Genomic DNA, 22,303 nt, shown 5'->3' on the forward strand with positions numbered 1-22,303 from the left:
ACAGGCTGTTAATCATTGATTATTTGCTTGTTAGATTAGTTAATGTGTGTTATGTGATTGAAGTTTGATCGATGTTTCTGCAACTCAAAATGCATTTAATCGACTGTTTACAGTAGATTACCTAATTTTGATAATGATCAGCCTTTCGGAAACCGGCTGTTATTGTTACTTACTGGAAAAACATCCAAAATAAAATTAATATCTACCTGTACCCACACAAATTACACTTATATGCATAACATGTTGCATACCATTAAGACAGGTTTAAAAATTAAAATTACCTAAGATGGGCCTCTATTATTTCTTAAAAAGAAATATAATATTAAGTACACCTAATTACTGGTTAATCATAGGGTTTTTTTCTTTTTGTTCTCTATGTGTCAGAGTTAAAACACACCAGTAAAAGATAACAAATTAAATTTTTACTATCTGTACCTAAATTTTAAAGAATTTTAAAATGTATTTTGTCCACTATTTTATATTTTATATGTGTGTTATTATTGTTGAGTGTCTATGATTTTACAAATAATCTCAACGACTAGTAAGTTGCACTGAAGATTTGTGATATTTTATAAATATTTACATTTTTTTTTCTTATTACAGTGTCTTGAAAAAGGAATAAAACCATTCCGAAAGCTAGACAAAAAGTCATAAAAGTGTTTCATTAACATCCCGGCCAATTTTCTGACTGCAACCCTAATAAACTGTGTTGTTTGTTTATATCGACAGTCACTAATATCCAGTATTTCTTATATGAAACGATAGTGTTTCTCATTTTGATCTGTCTTGGAAAAGTGGAATTTCTTAAACTTTGTTCAGAGATGACAAAAATACATTTTGGTCATCCATGTCTTAATTTTCCAATATGCTACATTGTCAAACTATTTATCAGAGTAACAATTTTGATTCGTTGAAATATACCAATAGATACCTACAGCATTTAAAACAATCTAAACCAACTAAGAGCAAAATACACATTTTGTCTCATATTTAAATTCCAAAAAAATATTTTACGTTGTCAATCTTACCATTGGAAACTATTGAATAGTTCTTTATTTTGCAGAAAACTATGTTGTGTTACTATTTAATTAGAAGATTTGGAAGCAATATTTAAGTAGTATTTTAGCTATCGTTATTCTTTTACCTCGGTTTTTTCACCACGCTTATTCTAAAATATAATTGTTATTTTCTTTTTTTTAATGTTTAAAATTCTGGCCTTTACGCTACTTTCGATCATCGATTCTATTCGATTAGTGTCAAGACTTTACAATAGCATGATCTATCATATTTACTGTAAGTCCTCTTATTTTATAAACAAGATCTAATGTAATATTTTTAATAAAATAAGCAGAAGTATAATATTCTATTGTTACAATGTAAAGTGACCAACAAAGAAACATATTTTCTTACGCGAGGCCAATGATCGAATTCAAAATTTCCTAGAATTGATGATAGGCGCGTGATTTTGGCTACGTTGCACCACTTAAGGCGCGTGAATTCGGATTACTAATTTCATTTAATATTTGCCAGACTGTAGTTGCATCGCAAAACGGGAAGATTTATACTCCTTGTACCCACGAATCTCATGAGGCAAGCATTTTGATAATAGTTACGTCCATAACGCACCAGCGTAGTGTAATTTAGTCGGATCAGTCCTTTTCACCCCAATAAATTATATACCAGAGTGCCCTTATAGGCATGTAAATGTTTACATTTTGGGTCAACTACCATTACTTTAAAAAAAATAATTTAGAAATACATTAGAAAATGTTATACAATGTATTTATATATAATTAGAATTAAATTTATTATTAGGTTTTATGGATTTTCCACTGTTTCTTAGGTTGACATAAAGTATCATTCCTTTACCGGTTAGATAAATTAAATGGGAAATAATGTCGTATTCATAATATGGAAAAACCTAAAAGATTTTACGTGGATAAATTAAGGTCACAATAAAAAATATGTGAAAGTAATCAATTGTATTGTATTCAGATGTAGCAACGATGAAGAGCATACAAAGTATTTACGAAATATGTGTAGTACTAGTGATAATCAGCATTTGTGTTGGAACATATACAGGTCCAAATAAAATAGCAATTGTAAATGAGGAACAAACTTATATCAATAAAAGTTATCAGGTAATTACATCGCTTTTTTTAACAACAATAAAAAATAATTCTTTTATCTTTCACAATTTTATGTTGTTCTGTAACTATTTTCTTGTAATATGTTTTATAATGAAAATTTTATATTTTTAACGATTCCAATTAAAATGTTTTCGATGTTTCGAATTTCAGTCAAGAAATCGCTTAAAAAAAGAGAGAAACGTTATAAAAATATAGTGTTAATATATAGAGACTTGCAACACTTTTTCAAAAAACAGGATCAAAGTCGTGTAAAAGGGTAATTTTTATTGAGAATGTCACAAAATACTGCACAAAATATTTGAAAATTAAAAATTGTGTGAAAAAAACAAGGTGGTACAGAGAGATGCACAGATAGCATCTGATCTGTGCAATTACGGTTAGGTGTAAACCCTGTTTGCTCAATGGGTATCAATTCAAATATCTTTCTACTAATTCTTTCGAAGATTAAGCGTTCCAAAAGTTTATAGGCACAGCGTTGGAGTGTAATCGGTCGGTAGTTTTAAGGCTGATCATTTGCGTTTCCTGATTTAAATATGGCCACAATGTGTGGAGGATTTCTTCTAAATTTAAGATATCTGTATAGAAATAAGCCAGCCATTTTCCAGTATATTTGCCACAGTGAAGTAAAAATTGTGGATAAATTTTATCGGCACTGGTTGCCTTTTCAGACTTAATTCCTGATATTGCTCAGGTGACCTCTTCAAGAGTAAACTCGTCAAAGTGTTCAGATATAGGTGGGCATGCAGACTTCAGTATTTTTAGTTTTTGTTTTACTTTTGTGGTATGGTCACGTTCTCTATGTGCTCTTGAGGTTGCTTTAATGGGGAAGACCACTTTGTTGTGAACTATTGGTACTTTGTCTCTAGTTAGATGTCTGTTACTACCAAGTTTTCTAAGTAAGGATCATGCTTTTCAGCTTGATTTAATAAAGTCCACAGTTCTCACCCATTTTTGTCATCTGGCTTTATCCAAACTGTGCAGTAGTTCGTCAGCAATTTCTTGGTCTTGGCTTGCTTTGTATTTTTAATATAATTTTTCATATTTTTTATTCCATCCTATAACAACTCTTTACGATATTATGTGGATATAGTTTTCTTCACTGTAGTGATATCTTTAGACCTATGGCCTGAATTAAAAAAAAATCACTGCAAACGAGGAATGTTTAAAAATCGGAACAAAATTTTTCTTCAAAATAAAAAAAAATTTAAATGTCGTTAAAAAGACAGCACAATTAAAGACTTCGCAAAAAAAAACATATTAAAAGTTTTGGTTATGGTACGGGTGCAAGAACCTATCCATCTGGATAAAGTTGAAGTGACAAACAAGTTGAGTTATTTTTAAGTTTGTAATATCATTTTCTATTTGTTCCATATATATTAGGTTCGCTCTTGTTCTTTTTCCTACGGGCACTTGTTGGCTGATTTTTTTTTTAGTATTTCGCCCTCTTATATCCAATGCAGCCGTCTTATTTTAATAAATCTAAGGATATCTAAATCCTGGTATGTTTTGTAAAGTTCAAAGTTGTATCTTCTTCACTAAATTCCATTTTATTTTCTGCCTTTATATATGTGTCGCAATATTTTTCTTTTAAAGGTGGCTAATAATAACAAAAAGACGGTATTAGATTTAATTTCGATGCAGGGCATCCGCAAGCCGCTTATACGTATTTAAACCTCATTTAGTCTCATCAGAGAGACATGCAGTTGCTCTAAACTGAAACTAAATCTGTCCCGTCATAGGACAATAATTATAAAAATAATTATTTACAGACGATGCAACGCCATCTAATAACAACACTAGGAACTATTTTGCGAAACTAAATTTAAATTTTCACCACTGTGCCTTCTACAACTTGCAAAGCAGACAGACTGATGAATTAATCGACAAGAGAATCTATGATTTGCATTCCACATACCGTTTATCACGGTAAAAATTCTTAGTGAATTTAGTTAATGATACTCAAAGTTCTGGTACTTCTGGTACTCGGTTTCTCATCTCTACTCATCATTGCTGTCGGTATTTTGCTATTGTTCAGTTTATGTAAATCTTTCTTGTCTTTGTTGGCTAACTTAGTTCTTTTGTTTTGTAAAATTGTTCATATTTTTCTCTTCTTTCTTCGGTGAATAATTGTTTCTTCTTTGCGTAGTTATTACTATTTCTCCTCTGCTTGTCGGGTTCTCAACCCCTGCTGCAACAGTAAATATCCTCTGTTTTTTCTTTCTGTTATAATCTGACATTGTGTGTTAACCCAGTCGTTCGTTTTGTGTTTTTTGTGTACCTTACATTTCTAGTACTTATCTAGCTGCTTCTTTTTTGAGGTTTTTCTAGTTTGATGTTTATATTTTCTTTATATTTTCTATTTTTATTCGTATCTTTGAGTCCTTCTAAATTTTATCTTTCTTTAGCCAAAGATTTTTAAGTGATTAAAACCAAATTTAGATTAATACCTGTCTAACTGTCATTTAGAACCCTTTACTTTTTATATTTAAAATTTTGGCCCTTACCCTACTTTTAATCAGCTAGTAATCAAAATCTGCATTTGTTTATCATATATTACTCAAACTATTAACATCTGACATAATGTCAAAGTAAGCACCTTATCAGATGGCCAAAAATCAAGTTCGGCATACAGAGGTGAATAAAATAAGGCTCTACAGCCAGAAAAATAATTCAACAGAAAACCTCGTTTCTTCATAGAGCTGTGGTTTTATATGTTAAACACCATTTAATGCTAAATAATTCTCAAAACCAGAGGAAGACAGACGAATCTAGGGTGTAATTGGGACAGAGCCCGAACAGGATGGGCTTTTAGAGTGTAGGTGACTAGAAGAACCTGTGAAGGACTGTATTAAAGTACTGGATTACTGGAGTCATATTTAAAAAGGAAAGTTAGGCTTATTTGTTTTGATATCCGAATTTTCAAGTTGACCAGCCAATAGAAAGGATTTCGAGGCGGCGCGACATCTATCAGCGCGCATTAATTAGCGACTAAGAGCATCCGACTCTTCTCGCGGTGGACATTTCCACGTGAAGCGAACGAACTTTTCAGCTAAATCAATATCCTTACTTGGTTGCATAGGTCGTCGTCGAGAGTTCTACCCAGCATGTATAACCTAGACTTTGGATTTTATAACAATGAGTTTTTAAGATTAAGGAGCAAGCGCTAGCCCAACCTTTAACCTAAAGGACCAGCGAACCTTCAGTTAGGGTTGCCATATCTTAGAAAAAGAGATCCAGATTTAAGTTGTTGGATATCGTCACCCAAATTTAGGATAGAATATATCGGTATTATCAACATATGTGTTGACTAGGGCAATGCTTGGCATTTAAAGCTAGTAGCAATTTACTGACATGAAGACCCATTTCCTAACCCACTACCCTCATCCTTTATTATCTGGAATTGGGACCGTTAATAAAGGAGTTATATAATTTATACTTGAGACAATGAAGTTATTACTATGAGGTAATAAGTTCATTAATAATCATCAATATATAATTACTAAACCTTTAACACATCTCATTAATAGTATTTTTTCAATTGCGGTATTCCCAACTTCATTTAAATACTACAAGATTGTTCCTATTTTTAAAACGGGCGATCGTGACCTCATAGACAATTATAGACCAATTAACATCGTTTCGATATTCAGTAAAATAATCGAAAAAATTCTGAAGAAGCGTCTTATATCGTACTTTGAAACAAATAACTTTTTTACTACTTCACAATATGGATTTAGAAAGGATCGTTTCACAACACATGCAATTTAAGATGTGATGAGTGTCATAGTTAATGGCCTTGAGAAGCATAATCACTCTGCCATAACGCAGTGTGATCTTTCAAAGTCCTTTGACTGTGTTTCTCATGATATTTTGCTAAAAAAACTGCATTTTTACGGTATAAGGGATACTCCTTCGGAACTAATTTCATCGTATCTAAAGGATAGATACCAAGCAGTCAAGTACGGAAATTGTCTCTCTGAATTTAAGCAGATAAACCATAGAGTTCCACAAGGATCAGTTCTGGGTCCTCTATTATTAATTATATATGTTAATGACCTGCCAAATTTCATGGCTCCATTTAAATCAGAGTCATTTAGAAACCACGTCTGAGTATGTAAATTCCAATGCTCAATGATGGTTAAAAACTCTGACTTACATAACTATAGCACAAGAGATGCAAATAACATCAGAACAGTTAAGTATCGTTTGAGTAAATCACAAAAAAAACTCAATTGACTACAATATATACATTGTCCTACCTAAGGATTTAAAACAACTTTCAATGAATAAATTTAAAGTAAGTCTGAAAAGATACCTTTTAAGATTTGGTTTTTACTCTGTTAGTAAATACTTTGATCACTTCAAGGCAGTAACATGAACATGAATGTACTCACTATGTTGGTATATGTCTTATTTTGTATATATTATGTTATGTACATTAATGTATTTTCATCTTCTATTGTATTTTGTGTATATTATATATTATCTTTTTTACTTATACATATAATTGACTTGCTACAAACAAACATAAAATTTGTAAACGTAGTTAAATAAATCTTGAATTCATAGGTTAAATGCCATGATTTCGGCTGTAAGAATATTAATTATATTAATTGTAGAATTATCATACATTTGTTATTTTAGCCATGTTCGTATCTTTCTGGATGTCTTTTTTCAAACCTTCCGTGTCCTTTACTTCTTAGTATACCTAACACTACACAAAAGGAATATTACGCAACAACAGAAGAGGCGCAAGATGACTTTCAAAAAGGCGATGTGTGGGCTATATTGCACTTCACAAAAAACTATTCACTAGCTTTGGTAACTAGAATTTTTTTGCAAGAAGCCACCGATGAGGATACTCTAAAGCAGAGTCAGGTAAAAGTGTGGCTTCGAGGAGATTGTAAGTATTTTAAAGTTCAAACGTATAAATAAAAAATAATCAGATTGTTAATATAGTATGTTTATCAATTGATTATTTTTGTAAATTAATAATGGTCCAATTATACGATGTAATAAAAGTTTCTTAATATAGTAGATATACCATTTTTTTGTTAGCAATTTTTTTAAATGTACACATATTAATTATATTAGTAGATTATATCTCTTATTAAACGATTTCGTAAAAAAATCACAAACTCTTTAATGTCTACATGACCTAAGACAAAAATAGCGCAAAATTCTGAAGAGTCTTATTTCCTTTCCTTTCTTTTTCGTATCTTGATTTGGTTTTCCCACTTTCATTGCATGGGCCAGATAATGTTTAACATTTTCCATAGCCTGGTTTTGTATTGTTATATTTGTATTAACCTGGCTCTTCTTTTGTTTACCCGAAGTTAGATCTCGAATATTATCTGCTGTGTCATCTACAAAACTCAAATGGTTAAAGTCTGATCGGTGATACTTAAATCCTTGTACTCCAGCCATATATTCTGTAAAAAGATAGGTTAAAAGTGCCTTTAGTAGGTACACAATAAATAATAATGAATAGCCAGGGTCAGCATAAATAGAGAATGTTATCTTCATAAAGCAAGTACATTGATATATTTTATTTATTAAATTTTTAATAAATATTTCTCAAACTTTGTAGTTAATTATTACAAAAGTACTTCTTACTTAAAAATTTTATTATTATCACTAAATTATTATGGATATATATTTAATATTTGATTGGGTTTTTCCTTGTCAGAAATTGCAAGTGATATATTTCTTAGAAAAGGTTGGTAATTAGTATTCTACCTAAAAATTTATGATAAAAAATAGGGGTGGTGCATCATCACCATTTAACCCGGATCTATCCACTGCTGGATATAGGTCTCCCTCAGTTTTTTCCATGTATTTCTGTTTTGTGCTGTTTGCATCCAATTTTTGTCGATCCGTTTTATGTCATCAGACCATCTTGTTGGTGGACGACCTCTACTTCGATGTGCTTCTTTTCTCGGTCTCCACTGTATTATTCGCTGTGTCCATCTGTTATCCGACATTCTAGCTATGTGCCCCGCCCAGTTCCACTTAAGGGTCATAATTCTTTCTATGGCATCTGTCACTTCTGTTCTCCGTCTTATTTCCTTGTTCGTGATCCGATCCCTACGAGAAATGCCTAACATCGATCGTTCCATGGCTCTTTGGGTAACACAAATTTTATTTCTTACTTTCTTGGTGGTGCATATCTCAATATTATTACTAAAGATAAAGTTTGAATGTTTTCAGTTCTTCATGGAGAAATTTAAAATAAGTGTGTGAAATTTTAAATAAATGTTTGTAAAAAGGGTGTATAATGTGTTCAATGCTTGGTGTGTAAAAAGAAGTTGCAAATTATTTGTTACAACATAAAGGAAGGATTTTTCATTGAGAGAAGAGGGCTGCATCAGAGGAGAAATTTTGGAAATGGAAAAAAACACCAGTGTGTCCGAGATAGCAGATAGGAGCAGTTGGTGACTTAGAAAAAAATAAAAAGTGCCGGTCTACGTTAAACAACAGCTTTTTTGGCATCCGTAAAAGTTAAAAAGTAGAAAGTGAAATTTTTTAAAAAGTAAAAGATTAAATTTAGTGATCAGTGATCAGTGACAACAGTTTGTAAGTACTCAGTTAATTGTATCCTGACATCATATATAGAAATTGTTCCAAGGTGTTCACCTATATTTCTAACGATATTTCCTTCTCTCAATGTTTATCAACGTCTACAAAGTCTATAGTGAAATTTGACATAAACAATTTCGTAATGTGTTTTCAAAGTATTTCTTAGAACCAGTAATAATTCATTTTGTATATATACTGGGTAATTTGCTATCTTTAAATAACTTACGGTATTTTTTTATATTGTATATTAAATTAAATACTTGTTTCAGAGAGTATTTGTTTAAACAATTTATTCTAGCATCAAAAATTTGCATTTATTTATTTGGTATAAACACAATATTTTTTTTATACGGTTCTAATTTATTTTTGAATTTTATTTATCCATGAGCTTTCTCTGAGTATTGGTTTTGTATGTGTGTTGTTTGAATGACGTAAAACCCTAAGATTACTTATTAATTTGAGCTAGCCCAAGAAGAGTTTTGATCTATTAAGAAAATTAAAAAAAAATATAATCATAATTTTGCATAATTACATTAAGAAAATAAGTAGAATCAAAACTAAATATATATATATATATATATATATACATATTATATATATATATATATATATATATATATATATATATATATATATATATATATATATATATATACATATATATATTGTTATGATTCATTTTATCCGCCAAAGATAAAATTAAAATTACTAAATAGACCATCTAAATAAATTTTCAAGATATCCTGGAGAGTTGTTATGCTATGTAAAATTAAAAATAATATTGGTTTGCTCTTAATATATTTCAAGTTATAAAATATAATAATTCAAAATATTTCAACTGATAAACTATGAAAGATATTTCAAAGAAATGAAAGTCCATTATCTTTGGATTACCTGTAGTAAACAAAATTTAAGATATGCATAAATTATTTTCTTTGTAAAATATATTTGAGTGAACGTAGTGAATTGAACAATACGACCGGGTTTTCCAAATGGACTTGTACAGTGAATAAAGACAATAGGGTAGAATTTAGAAATTATATTTCTCCGTTAGTTCTTAAGAATTTGTAGAAACCGATTAGCATGTTAATAGTTTGTAGGAAAATTATAATTGTAGGTAAAAGTGTTGTTTGTTATCGAAATGGGGATAAATATGACGAACTTTGATTGGCAAAGAGTGAAAAAAAGTGGGAGAGATAGATGAATGAGAGTTTAGCTAGATTTTAGAGAAAAAAAAGATCATCAGTTGTTTTCCAAGGGTGCAAGGCGAACAGTCGTTGTTCTATGGCGGTTCGTAAGTGATATTAAGCATTAGAAGTGAATGTTTGTGAGTTTTCGTGGACTAAGTGTATCCTGACGGAAGCTGATCCAGTAAAATATTGTAAGTCATACTTTTCTACTTGTATATTCCAAGAGTCACTGTTCAGGCCGGAACGAGAGATTCAGTTTATCGAGAGGAGAAGAGACTGGCATCTGTTGAACGACACGTGCATCTGAAGGAGATCATTGAAGATGAGAGGCTCGCAATAATTTGTTGTAAGATTGCTGATTAACTAGGGAACTGCTAAAAATCGATAGTGTAGGCTACAAGGAACAAGGATTTGGACAACTCATCATCAGAGAGATAATTATTTTCCATTCGTCAATATTTTTTTATCAACAAGTTTTTTATTGCTTCAGAAAGGATAGAAATATTTATCAGGAGATATAGAACAACAATTTTGATTTGAGATTTTAATTTATGTAGTATATAACATTAATGTTTGAAGGTTCACGTACGTAGAACAAAATTTTGATAATCATTGTATGAGATATTTTTTGTTTAAGATATTTGAGTGTTAATTTTATTTCAATATATAATTTTGTATCATATATGTTTATTATTCCGGTATTCCTCAGACCTTACCTACCATATGTAAAGTATAGATATTGAAGCACGAATATAACCCTGAGATAAGAGAATTAAATAGTGTGATAAAATCATAATTGCATCATTTGAATAAGTTTAATTAATTAATTAATTAGCTAATTAATTACTTGGCGCATCTCTGACTTTTAATATCACATTAATATATATATATATATATATATATATATATATATATATATATATATATATATATATGTATACTAATAATATATATATATATATAGTAATATATATATATATATATATATATATATATAATATATATATACATATATATGTATACTAAGGAACACTAAGGGCATTAGTATTTCGCCTTGCTGTTCTATCATATTTTGACCTCAAGGCCAATGTCTTTTCATGTTGTTGGCGTGGGTGTTACACCTGTTAATTCATTTGCCTGCGGCACTCAGTAAGCTAAAGACTGGTAACTTCATTTTTTACTTTTAAATACTATATTTTAATCTTAACTAATTCAATAACGTTACCTAAAGTCAAAATTAAAATTTAACTGATTATAAATAAATTGTTGGCAGTGCATCTCATGATCTTTCTAGTTCTCTACATATCAATTTTAATGTTTTTTACATAAGTTTTTTATAATAACTTTTTATATGCATGTATGATTATCACATGTTCTTTTGCTGTGCTAATTTTGTTAATTTGTAAACTATACCTAGTTTCAATTAATTGTTTATACAACTTTTTCTCTAAATGTCAAGTATCGTAAGCTTTTTCACACATTTAATGTCATTGACTGCTACATGTCTTTGTAAGGTAACACACATGTTATAACTTCTCTATGGATGTTTGGTTTTTCATATTGTTCTTTTTATATGAACTGATGATGCTTTCCGAGCAGAAAGCGAAACGTCTTCAATAAATAGATGAAGTAGCCACCTTCTTTGTCTTTTATTTCTCCACTTTGACGGAAAAACCCACCAGTCTTCGAGTGTTCCTTAGTTTATATTGGATTGACGTTCGTACTCCTTTTCTAAATATGTATATATATACATATAAACATATAAATATATATATATATATATATATATATATATATATATATATATATAAAATATATTAATTTTTTTAGATGCTAATAACATGGTTGATTTTCAACATATTTTCAAAAAGTTTATACTGAATTTTTGTGGACCAACTTTTATAGAAGAAAACAACATTGGAATATTAGTTTTTTATGAAAACGTTGTTAATCCCGGATTGCAAAAGCTGGCTGTTGTTAACAAGGAACTCATTATAGCCAATGGAAGTAAACAGGTAAAATAATTAATATTGCCGATGGTATTAAGCAACACAGGTTTAATTTTCAATTCAATTCATAAAGGTTTTATTGTTTACAAATGCATACAATTAATAGCTTTATTGGTTAATTATTTATTAATTAATTTTAATAATTTTTATCGGCGACTACAGTACAATAGAAGATTTTACAAATGCCGATATTAATTTAATTAAAGAATTCAATGTTTTTTGTCTATGCTAAATAAATAACTATGTTAATGTTTATATCACTAAATAGTCTATTTTTATTGAAAATTGACCACAATTATAGTTAACTAAATTAACTATTTTGTCTAACGATTATATTGTCGTATCGTTTTCCACCTTTAGACCAGGGTCGATAATTTTTGAAACAAAAAAAAAATATAGTAGAATGAAACCTATTGGAAAAGGAAGAAAATATGCTAAAAATGGAAGAAAAAATAAATTCCACTTCATCCGAGGTCTGGAAGTGGGAGAGGGTGAGTTTTTAAGGGTAAAAATCCGCGATTTTCGGCAAAACTATAAGTGCTATGGAAAAAAGTTAACTGGCAAAGTTGTAGTTAACAAAAATATTTACAACTTTTGTATTTACACTTTTTTTACTTAACCTCAAAATGTTTGTGGAAAATTCAAAAATCTAAGTTTTTGGTGTTTTATTTTAATCTTTTACAAAAAAAATTTTTTTTTTACGAAATTTGTTGAAAACTTACCAAACACACTGTAATTTTTTGGAATTGAAGAATTTATTTTTTTACCTGATATTGATTTAATATCGAAAATGCACCCTAATTTTCAATCGAAAATTCACGCGTCAAAATATCAGCTTTTTTAAAAAAGTCGGTGGGCTTTTTGTTTGTTGTAATCTCTACTTTCCGTTAGTATAAAAAATATATATTACTATTGCAAATGTTTTCAAAAAACGCAAAAAACAAAAAAACCATCGCCGACATATTTGTATCGAATTCCTTGTAACGAGTTTGTATCGAATTTCCACAAAACTCCAGGAGATGAGGGCAGTCCTGGAAGACCATCCTAGTCATGATATTCGTGATCAGTGACCCCAAAAACCCCCGAGTAACGGATTTGTGCTAATTTTATATCTAATTTCCATAAAAAGATAAAGATAAAAATCTTCAGATAAAAATCTTCGACAATGTATTGTTTGAAAAACTTACATTAAAAACATTTTACAAATGATATTGTTGGTCAATCTCAATGCGGATTTACTGCTGGAAAGTTAACTACACATCAAATTCAAGAACATAGGCAGATTCAAGAAAAGTCACTACAGTATAAAATAGATACACACCATCTCTTCGTCGACTTCAAAGCAGCCTATGACAGTGTGAAAAGAACTACATTATATAATGCAGTGATAGACTTTGGGATTCCACCTAAGTTAGTTAAGTTGAGCCAACTAACAATGCAAAACGTAATCTCATGCGTTATAATTGAAGGAGAAAACTCTACTTCATTTTACATTAATAATGGTCTAAGACAGGGCTAAAAAATCAAATATATGTTGGTTTCTAAAAACCTCAGAAATATCCAACCTTTGAAAAAGTCAAAGAATTTACATATCTTGGATCGCTAGTCAACGTAACAAACACGGCAAGCGACGAAATAAAAAGACGCATAGCAATAGCAAACAGAACTGTTCGCGGTCTCCAGACACAGTTAAAAAATAAAAATATAAAACGTACATTGTTCTGAAGCTATTTTCTTGTGGCATTTTAAATTAATTACTATTTATAGTGTTTGTATTTTGAGAACGATTTCCGAAGTGGAAATTGAAACGTCAATAAACGTATTTTAACCTTTAATTGTGGCTTATTCCCAGTTAAATAGTAATTAATAAAACGTACAGTAAAGCTTAATATATACAAGATCTTAATAAGTCCGGTTTTGATATATGGAGTGAAACGTGGATCGTATCTCAAAATGATGAAAGACTTCTTGGTATTTTTGAGAGAAAAATTCTTTTTGGGACTTTTGGGAAGAAAGAAAGATTTTTAGGTCCGTAAATGAAAATGGGTGGTGGTGTCCGAATATACAACTTTGAACTATATCAGTTATACACTGATCCAGATATTGTGAAATTCGTTAAAGTGCAAAGTCTTAGAGGGGTTGGACACATTGCAAAGGATGTCAGATCACGAATAAACGAAGAGATTAACATTTTCAAAACCAGAAGGTTCAGAAGATGGAGGGAAGTTGCCAGGAATCGACAGGAGTGGCGACAAATCTTATTCCGATTCCACAACGGATTGTCAAGCCACTTATGATGATAAGGTAGCATAGTCATTAGTTTTTTTTTATTGAAAGCTGGAATGAAGGGTTAAATGAAAAAAAACTGACTTTATTTAATTTTAAAACAACTTTATTACGTTAAAAAGCTTAAATATTTTTAAAACACGAGAAGACCCTATAGAGTTTTATAAATTTATTAATATATTTTTTTAGAATTTAATTTATTTGTATAATAAATTTATTTAATTAAGGTGCTTGAAAAATAAATTTAACTTTTTTTGTATTATAGTTTATTATTGTTGTTATTGTTATTATAGTTGTATTATTGATTAATAGTTTATTATTCTTATGTGTTTAGTTCACAAGATTAAATTACCTTAGGAAAAATAGCAAAATTTTATTGGAGAGTTCAAATCCATAATAAAGCTTGCAAAGTCCATTTGCTTTATGTACTTAATCTCTCATTCTTTGTCCAGGTTCCCACAGCCATACAGTGTAATTTCATGATATTTTATTTTCATTACTTGTTCAATACTGATTTCATCGATTTCTATTTTACAACTGATTGGTTCTTTGCTGATTATTTTTTTTTTAGTTTTCCAAGCTAAGATTGTCATATTAAATTCAATTGCTCTTGTGCTAAATATGTGGACTAAACTTTGCATTGCAGACTATCTTTCTCTTGGGCTATCAATATTGCGTCGTCTGCGTAACAGAGTTTTTGTTACTTGTTTGTTTCCCATTATGTATTCTTTTTTTTTCCTTTTTTTTTTGTTGACACCTTTATCGTTAATTAAAATAAAGAGCATAGTGCTTAATGAGTCTTATTTCAATGCCTATATATATATATATATATATATATATATATATATATATATATATATATATATATATATATATATATAGGTTGTAAGTTGTCTATCTATTATGACTTTAATTTTGTTGTCTTGGTAGACATTTTCAATGGGTTTTATAATATCTAGTGGAACTTCTCTATTATATAGAAGATGCATTACATCACTGAGTCTTACTCTGTCAAATTATTTTTTTAAGTCAATTAGATACAGAAATGATATTATATTATACTTTAGTGATTTCTAGAATAGTTTTCTGACTGTTTTTATTTCATTTTTTCTAGGATAGAATTAGTTTGCTAGTTCTTAATTCTTCCGGTATTTTATTGAATTTTATAAGTTTGTTAATTCATGTTGTTAATTGTTCTGTCATTGCTACTTTACAATATTTCAGTAAGTATTTAAGAATGTTTAACCTTATAGCTCAGCGTTTTGATGTCTTAGTTGGATTCGGGCTTGCTTTTGTTAAAATACACAAATATTTATCATCATCATCAACTAGCCTCTTACGTCCACTGCTGAACATATGCCTCTCGCATGCTTTTCCACTTAGTCCGATTTTGCGCCATCTGAATCCAATTTGTAGTCACTCTTTTTATGTCATCTCTCCATCTCGTTGGGGGTCGACCTCTATTTCTGTTAGCTTGTATTCGCGGTCTCCATTCAAAAATTATTTTTGTCCGCCGGTCATCAACTGATCTTGCTACATGACCTGCCCAGTTCCACTTTATTGTTGTTATCCTTTCAATAACGTCTGCTACTCCTGATCTTTTGCGTATAGTAGCATTGGGTATTCTATCACGTAGAGAAATTCCTAACATTTTTCTCTCCATTGCCCTTTCCGCAACTTGTAGTTTACCCACTGTTATTCTTGTGAGTCTTAGGGTTTCTGCGCCGTAGGTCATCACTGGCAAAATACACTGATTAAATACTTTTCTTTTCACACACATTGGAATCTTAGACCTAAAAATATCCTTCATCTTTCCAATGCAGCCCAAGCGAGGTTTATTCTTCTTTTCAGCTCGATTGTTTGGTTGTCTCGGCTTATTCTGATCTCATGGCCCAAGTATTTATAGGAGTGAACCGGCTCAATATCTTTGTCTTCTACTGAGATGTTTTTGTTGTGGACTAAATTTGTCATAAATTGTGTTTTTGAAAAATTTATTTTAAGGCTAACTCTTTTTGTGGCAGTATGGAGTTCTTGGAGCATTATCTGTGCCTGATCAAAGCTGTCTGCAATAAGAACGATATCATCTGCAAATTTAAGGTTATTTAAAAATTTTCCATCTACATTGATGACCTTTTCGTTCAAAACTATTGTTTTACAAGCGTATTCTAGCAAAGTTGTAAATAATTTAGGTGACATGTTGTCTCCTTGCCGAACGCCTCTTTCAATACGAAAGGTACACAAATATTGCTGTGATCAAATACCATTACCTTTAAATAAAGTTTTAAGGTCTTGTAAACGTGTTTTTCAGTATTATTTTGTATTGTATCTGAAACAATAAAAATACAAGCTTGAAAATATTAAACCAAAAAAAAATACCATATTTCCACTACTAAGTTATTTAAACAAAAACGACAATATATTTCTACTACTAATCTGTTTGAGACTAAAAGAGTTTTTTGTTTTAGCCATGCCACTTCGATAAAAGCTGTATGATATCAAACATAAGCTGTAGATACATAGACGCTTTTAAAAATGAAACGATTGAGTATTACTCAACCCTTGTAGATGCATTGCATGACGTTCAAAAAGGTGACGCATGGGGAGCGTTTTACATAAATCAGAATTTTAGTAACGCAATTGTGACAAAATTGGGTCTGAAAAATGATAGCCACCAAAATCATACGGACGAAAATCAAATAAAAATTTGGCTACATCCTTCAAGTACGTTTTTATTTTTTCCCTTCTTTTTCTTTAAGTTTTTTGGCTGTAGTGACATGTCCACTATAATCATATCTACAAGTTTTTTGTCTATAGTGATATGTCCAATATAATCATATCTACAATTTCATGAAACCTACTTACCTATTTTCCCAACTGCATTATTCTAAAATTCTGTAGATCTTTCTTTGCTTTTTTTTAACTTGCTTCTCGTATTGATTTAATAGGTATTTTGTTATTAATTCTGTGCTAACCAATCTCTCTTCTTTCCTTTCTATAAACTATGTTAGTTATTCAATATTCAGGTTTGTTCTAATTATTTCATTTCTCATTTTATCTATTTCTAAAATACCTTTTGCTCTTCCATTATTATTATCATCAGCATCATTGTTGCTATTTTATGCTTCTACACCACCAACCCGTCTGGCCAGCGTGGTGGGATATGGCCAAAACCTCAGAAACAATTAAAATCAAAAATGTCGATTTTAACAGAGACACGGAAAGTACCCCAGGTGGGTAGGAATTATTTCAATGATTCTGGATGGGGGATAGGGGGGTACACGTTGACATTGAAGAAAAAGAAAAAAAAAAGAACAAAAACAATTTTATATAGCAACATACAACATGCGTTCCATGGCAAAAGATGAGAAACTCTACAAACTAGAGTTAGAAAAGGAATTGGGGAACATAAATTGGGACATAATGGAACTATCAGAAGTTAAAAAAGAGGTGAACGGTATGTAAACTTACATTCAGGCAATAGGCTTTACCACAAATGCAAGAAAGATTATACATATGGTTGAGTAGGTTTCTTAATCAACAAGAAGAGAAAATCACAAATTCAAATAATTTCTAGCACCTGAGACATAATTAAGTACATGATCTTAAAACTAAATACACAAATCAGAATAAATATTGTGCAGATTTATGCTCCAACTAAAAAAGCAAGTGATGATGAAATGAATACTTTTTACGAAGACGTTAAAAGGCTATAGATAACAACAAAGAATCTAAAATAATAAAAATGAGTAATTTTAACGCCAAAATTGGAATTGGAATTTGGCATAAGAAACGCAAGAGAAGAAACAATGATCGAATTCCTGGCAGAAAAAAATATGTATGACAGAAATAGTATAACAGAAAGTGGATACGTATTGCACGTAATGGAACTACCAAAAATGAAATAGACTATTTTCTCTCGAACAACAAAAAAATATTTTAGGACGTCGCAACAATAAACAACATAAACACTGATAGTGACCATCTTATAGTTAGAGCGACAAGAAATATTAACACGAAAGAAGAGAGAAAAAGGATAAAAAAAAAACAAGGATAGATGCCTTCCAAGTTAAAACACATGAAGATTTATTCCGAAAGGTCTTGTCCGGTAATTTCAAATCTGATCCTTTACATACTTAACACCAAATTGACGACATTAACGACAAAAACGAATTGACGACAAAAACATAAATAAAAACCTTCTCGAAGCCGGACTTCAGGTCGCAAAGAAAACAAGAACGAGAACTTGTAAGTCATTGAAAACAACAGAGGTCTTAAATATCTTAGACCAACACTCGGTGTCCAAAAAGTTTTAATAATAAGGAAGATAAGGACAAATATAAAATAACAAAGATAGTCGAAGAATTCTACAAAACATTGTACCGCTCGCAAAGTAGCCTAATGAATTAACAAAAGAAAACATCAAAAGAAAAATAAAAAATGTAAGATCAGAGGTACTACCAAATATAGAAAGAGCTTTAAAAGAGCTAAAAAATAATAAACTGCGAGCACGACGGTATAATTGCCGAGATCTTAACAATAAGCAAGACAGTAACAACCTCTATACTAACAGAGCTATTTAATAGATGACTTCATAACAAAATTCCTAAAGACTGGAATGTGGTTCTGGTAATACTCTTACACAAAAAATAGGAACAATGTGACGTAAACATTCATAGACCTATATCGTTGCTCAGTCAAGTATATAAACTATTTATGAGAATTATTAATAATCAGATTTAAGAAATAAATAATTACCAATTAGGTAAACAGGCTGGCTTTTGCAAATGATATAGTACATTCTGCTGGACCATCTGTTGGCAATAGTATCAATATGTTGGCCATAGGACAAGCAATTATTAATTGTAGAATATATTCAAGATACACTACAAGTAGATGAAAATACAAATCCCATCCCCATTAATAGAGTAGTTAAACAAGACGATGTAATATCTCCAAAGCTTTTTAATCTAGCTGTAGAAGACGTCTTCAAAACTACAAATTGGTTAACATATGGCATCAACGTTAATGGTAAAAAGTTAAACCACCTCAGATTCGCTGAAGATATCGTGATTATAGCGAGCACATTTAAGGAATTACAAATTATGATGAAGGAACTCGCAGATAGCTCCCAATACGTCGGCCTAAAAATAAATATACCAAAACAAAATAATAACATACACAGACGACCCCAGACTTATAACTGTAAATGGCATTGAGATAGAACAAGTCCAGGAATATATCTTTGCTCTAGACCAACTTCTAAAACTTGACAAAGAGAACTAAAATGCGGAAATCACTAAAAGAGTAAGACTAGCATCACTAGCAAGACAGGATTTGTAAAACTCAGTTGAATACTTAAGAACCGCAAAATCCCTTAATACTTAAGGAGCAAATTGTTCAATCGGTGCGTCCTTCCTATCATGACACATGGATGCCAAATATGGATCCTAACAAAGGCAAACATAAATTAACTAGCCACAACAGAAAAGGCAATGGAAAGAGCAATGCTAGTTATAGGACTATTAGATAAGAAGAAGAACGCCTGGGTAAGATCAAAACCAAAAGTCGAGAATATCACAAGAAACAGTGTCAAACTCAAATGGAGCTGCGCAGGTCACACTGCTAGACAAAAAGACCAAAGTTGGAATACAACATTAGAGACCTTACAAAGGTAGACGACTTAAACAAATAGCCGAAACAAACTGGAAGTATGTTGCTAAGGAAAGAGATCGACGGAAGGAGTTGGAAGAGGTCTATATCCAAAAATTGACAGTAGAAGCCCTAGAAGAAGATAATTATATCGTAGTTCTGACTAAAGTCAAATAATATTCTTCCATTTTTGTTACACGTTCTTTTCCATGTTTTCCAATTCCATTTGTATACACCCTATCTTTTATTTCAACTCTTCTAATAAAATTGTATGCAAATAGTATTTGAAATACATATGTATATATTATGTTTTAGGTGGTTCTGGTGAAAACCGGTTAACTCAAAACGATCTACAAGAACTTTTGATGAATACCACACAAGATCTTTTGAAATCTTGTAACATTAAAATCAGTTCGACAGATGACAACCCTCTGATTGCAGATTTTCAAAATTTTCAAAATATTACTAACTATATTCAATATGAGACCTTTACTAAAAATGAATACATTCGAATTTATTTAAATGAATAGAATATTGTTTTAGCTGTAGTTAATTTGTATTATTAATGGTATATTAAATATAAATAAACAAACATTTATATCATGCCACTTATGACAATAATACTATAACTAACAAGATAAATCAACTCGCATGTTTTTGCATCTCTCTCGCACACCTGTGACGTAAGCACGAGACAACTTTAATGATGCCAAGTTTAATGCTCTATCTGTTGCTATCCTGTGTGCTTCAAAACTTAATGAATGATATTTTTATTTATTCATTGATGTAGTAAAGACTTTGTATATTATATTGTTATATAAATTTTGTAGTGAAAACATTCAGTTTACTGTGTTAATATCACCTAATTTATTTATCGTACGCAACTTCCTCTCGACTATCTGTAGCTACTTTATAAAGAAGACTAATTATTTGGTTGCCATAATGTATTGTGTAGTGGTGAATTATTTTAACTATTATAATAAAAAAAGTAAATCTTTTTCAAAGTGTCGTTTTTTTTGTGTTTCCTAGAGACAAACAAATGCGTAAAGTATGAGTCTTCAAGTATTTTTAGTGAGACAAATTTAATGTAGAAACCGCGAGAATATGATCAAAACATTTTAAAGCAGCTGAATATTGTTCAAAAGAAAAACTATAGTGGAATATTACTGCTAATAGTATAATTAATTATTATGAAATTGTTACTGAAGAGATCTTTTCCTCGCTAAACCTTCCTAGTGGTGATACAGAAATTAACCCTGAAAATTTAATTAACAGTCATCAGGATTTTATTAATTCGAATATAAAAGACCTGGAATGGGATTGATTGGAAAATTTAGCCGGTTTCATTGCATTTAAGTTACAAAAAAAAAGAAATACTTGGATATATTCCGGACGCTAACGATAAATCGTTTAGTTGGGTAAACCACGTTTCTGAGGGTGGTGTACTCAAACCAACACTGGAATTTGTAACTAAATGTAGTGAACTGGAACATATTTTTCGTAGTTATAATAACAATAACAACAAATTAAAAATAACTAAAAATTATTTAAAAAACCTAACAGAAGCTGCAAAATACGTAAATGTTAGCGAAGATGTAAAATTACTTTTTTATATGTAAAATGTATTTAATAATAATTTTAAATAAAAATATTAAAGATAATTACTACAATATCCGCAAGAGAAAAAACACGAAGATTGTAAAATAATTGTCTAAATGATATTCATAAAGTCTGAAGTATGACTTGCTTTTACTTATGTTTCAAATTCTTTACATTTTACCGGCCTTTTATATTTAATTTATGTTTTGTAGCAATATCTATTTTGTTTGTAATACACACAATCAAATCGAAGATTCATATATTTCTTTAATTAATTTTACAAATTACTTATTAATTTTCAAACCACGTTTTCACAGAAAGTAACTAGTTATGACTTCTTAGTGCACTTAGTATACTTACCGTTAACAGTTTAAGTTTCGAAGTTGTTCATTACAGTAATGGAACAACGTTGCCATATGATGCATCGTTAAAATAAGATCCACACAAGTCCCCTGCCTTTGTCTCGCTATGACGTCATGCGCAAAGTCGATTAAAATTAGAACGGCAAGTGAGCATACCTTGTTTGTTATAGTAGCATGACTTATGACTACTCTACTATTCTTTACATAATTGCATTGTGTTGTCCCTCCGTTGATAATAATTGATTACGAGATATTAGTTGTTTCCTTTGCATATCCTTTACCGTATAATCGTGTATTTCTATCCTTTGTTTCTCATTGTCATTCCCATTTTATTTATTTTATTTCTATGATAAAATGTATTCTCAATTATTTTAAAAATACATCCATTTTCACTGCTTCATTTTCTCTTGCAATTTTTTTTAGATGAACAGTTTCTATTCCGTAATATCAACCCCTTTCAGTAAAATATTCTTATATGT

General features: G+C 30.3%; 1 protein-coding gene across 1 annotated transcript; it reads left to right on the forward strand.

Moving 5' to 3' along the window:
- Window positions 1-1,857: 1,857 nt before the first annotated feature.
- LOC140435577 (uncharacterized) lies at window positions 1,858-20,817 on the forward strand. Its single transcript, XM_072524325.1, has 5 exons — window positions 1,858-2,141; window positions 6,795-7,053; window positions 11,750-11,934; window positions 16,680-16,935; window positions 20,179-20,817. The coding sequence occupies exons 1-5, from the start codon at window positions 2,007-2,009 to the stop codon at window positions 20,391-20,393; spliced, it is 1,050 nt and encodes a 349-aa protein (XP_072380426.1). The 5' UTR covers window positions 1,858-2,006; the 3' UTR covers window positions 20,394-20,817.
- The last annotated feature ends 1,486 nt before the right edge of the window (window positions 20,818-22,303 follow it).

The sequence above is a fragment of the Diabrotica undecimpunctata genome, chromosome 3 (assembly GCF_040954645.1).
Source record: "Diabrotica undecimpunctata isolate CICGRU chromosome 3, icDiaUnde3, whole genome shotgun sequence".
NCBI classification, from domain to species: domain Eukaryota; kingdom Metazoa; phylum Arthropoda; class Insecta; order Coleoptera; family Chrysomelidae; genus Diabrotica; species Diabrotica undecimpunctata.

What these genes read in the sequence shown, in the direction of transcription:
- LOC140435577 (XM_072524325.1), top strand. Translation starts at nt 2,007, where the DNA reads ATGAAGAGCATACAAAGTATTTACGAAATATGTGTAGTACTAGTGATA. An exon ending in ATATCAATAAAAGTTATCAG is followed by an intron (nt 2,142 to 6,794) that starts GTAATTACATCG and finishes TTGTTATTTTAG; the next exon opens with CCATGTTCGTATCTTTCTGG. An exon ending in AGTGTGGCTTCGAGGAGATT is followed by an intron (nt 7,054 to 11,749) that starts GTAAGTATTTTA and finishes TAATTTTTTTAG; the next exon opens with ATGCTAATAACATGGTTGAT.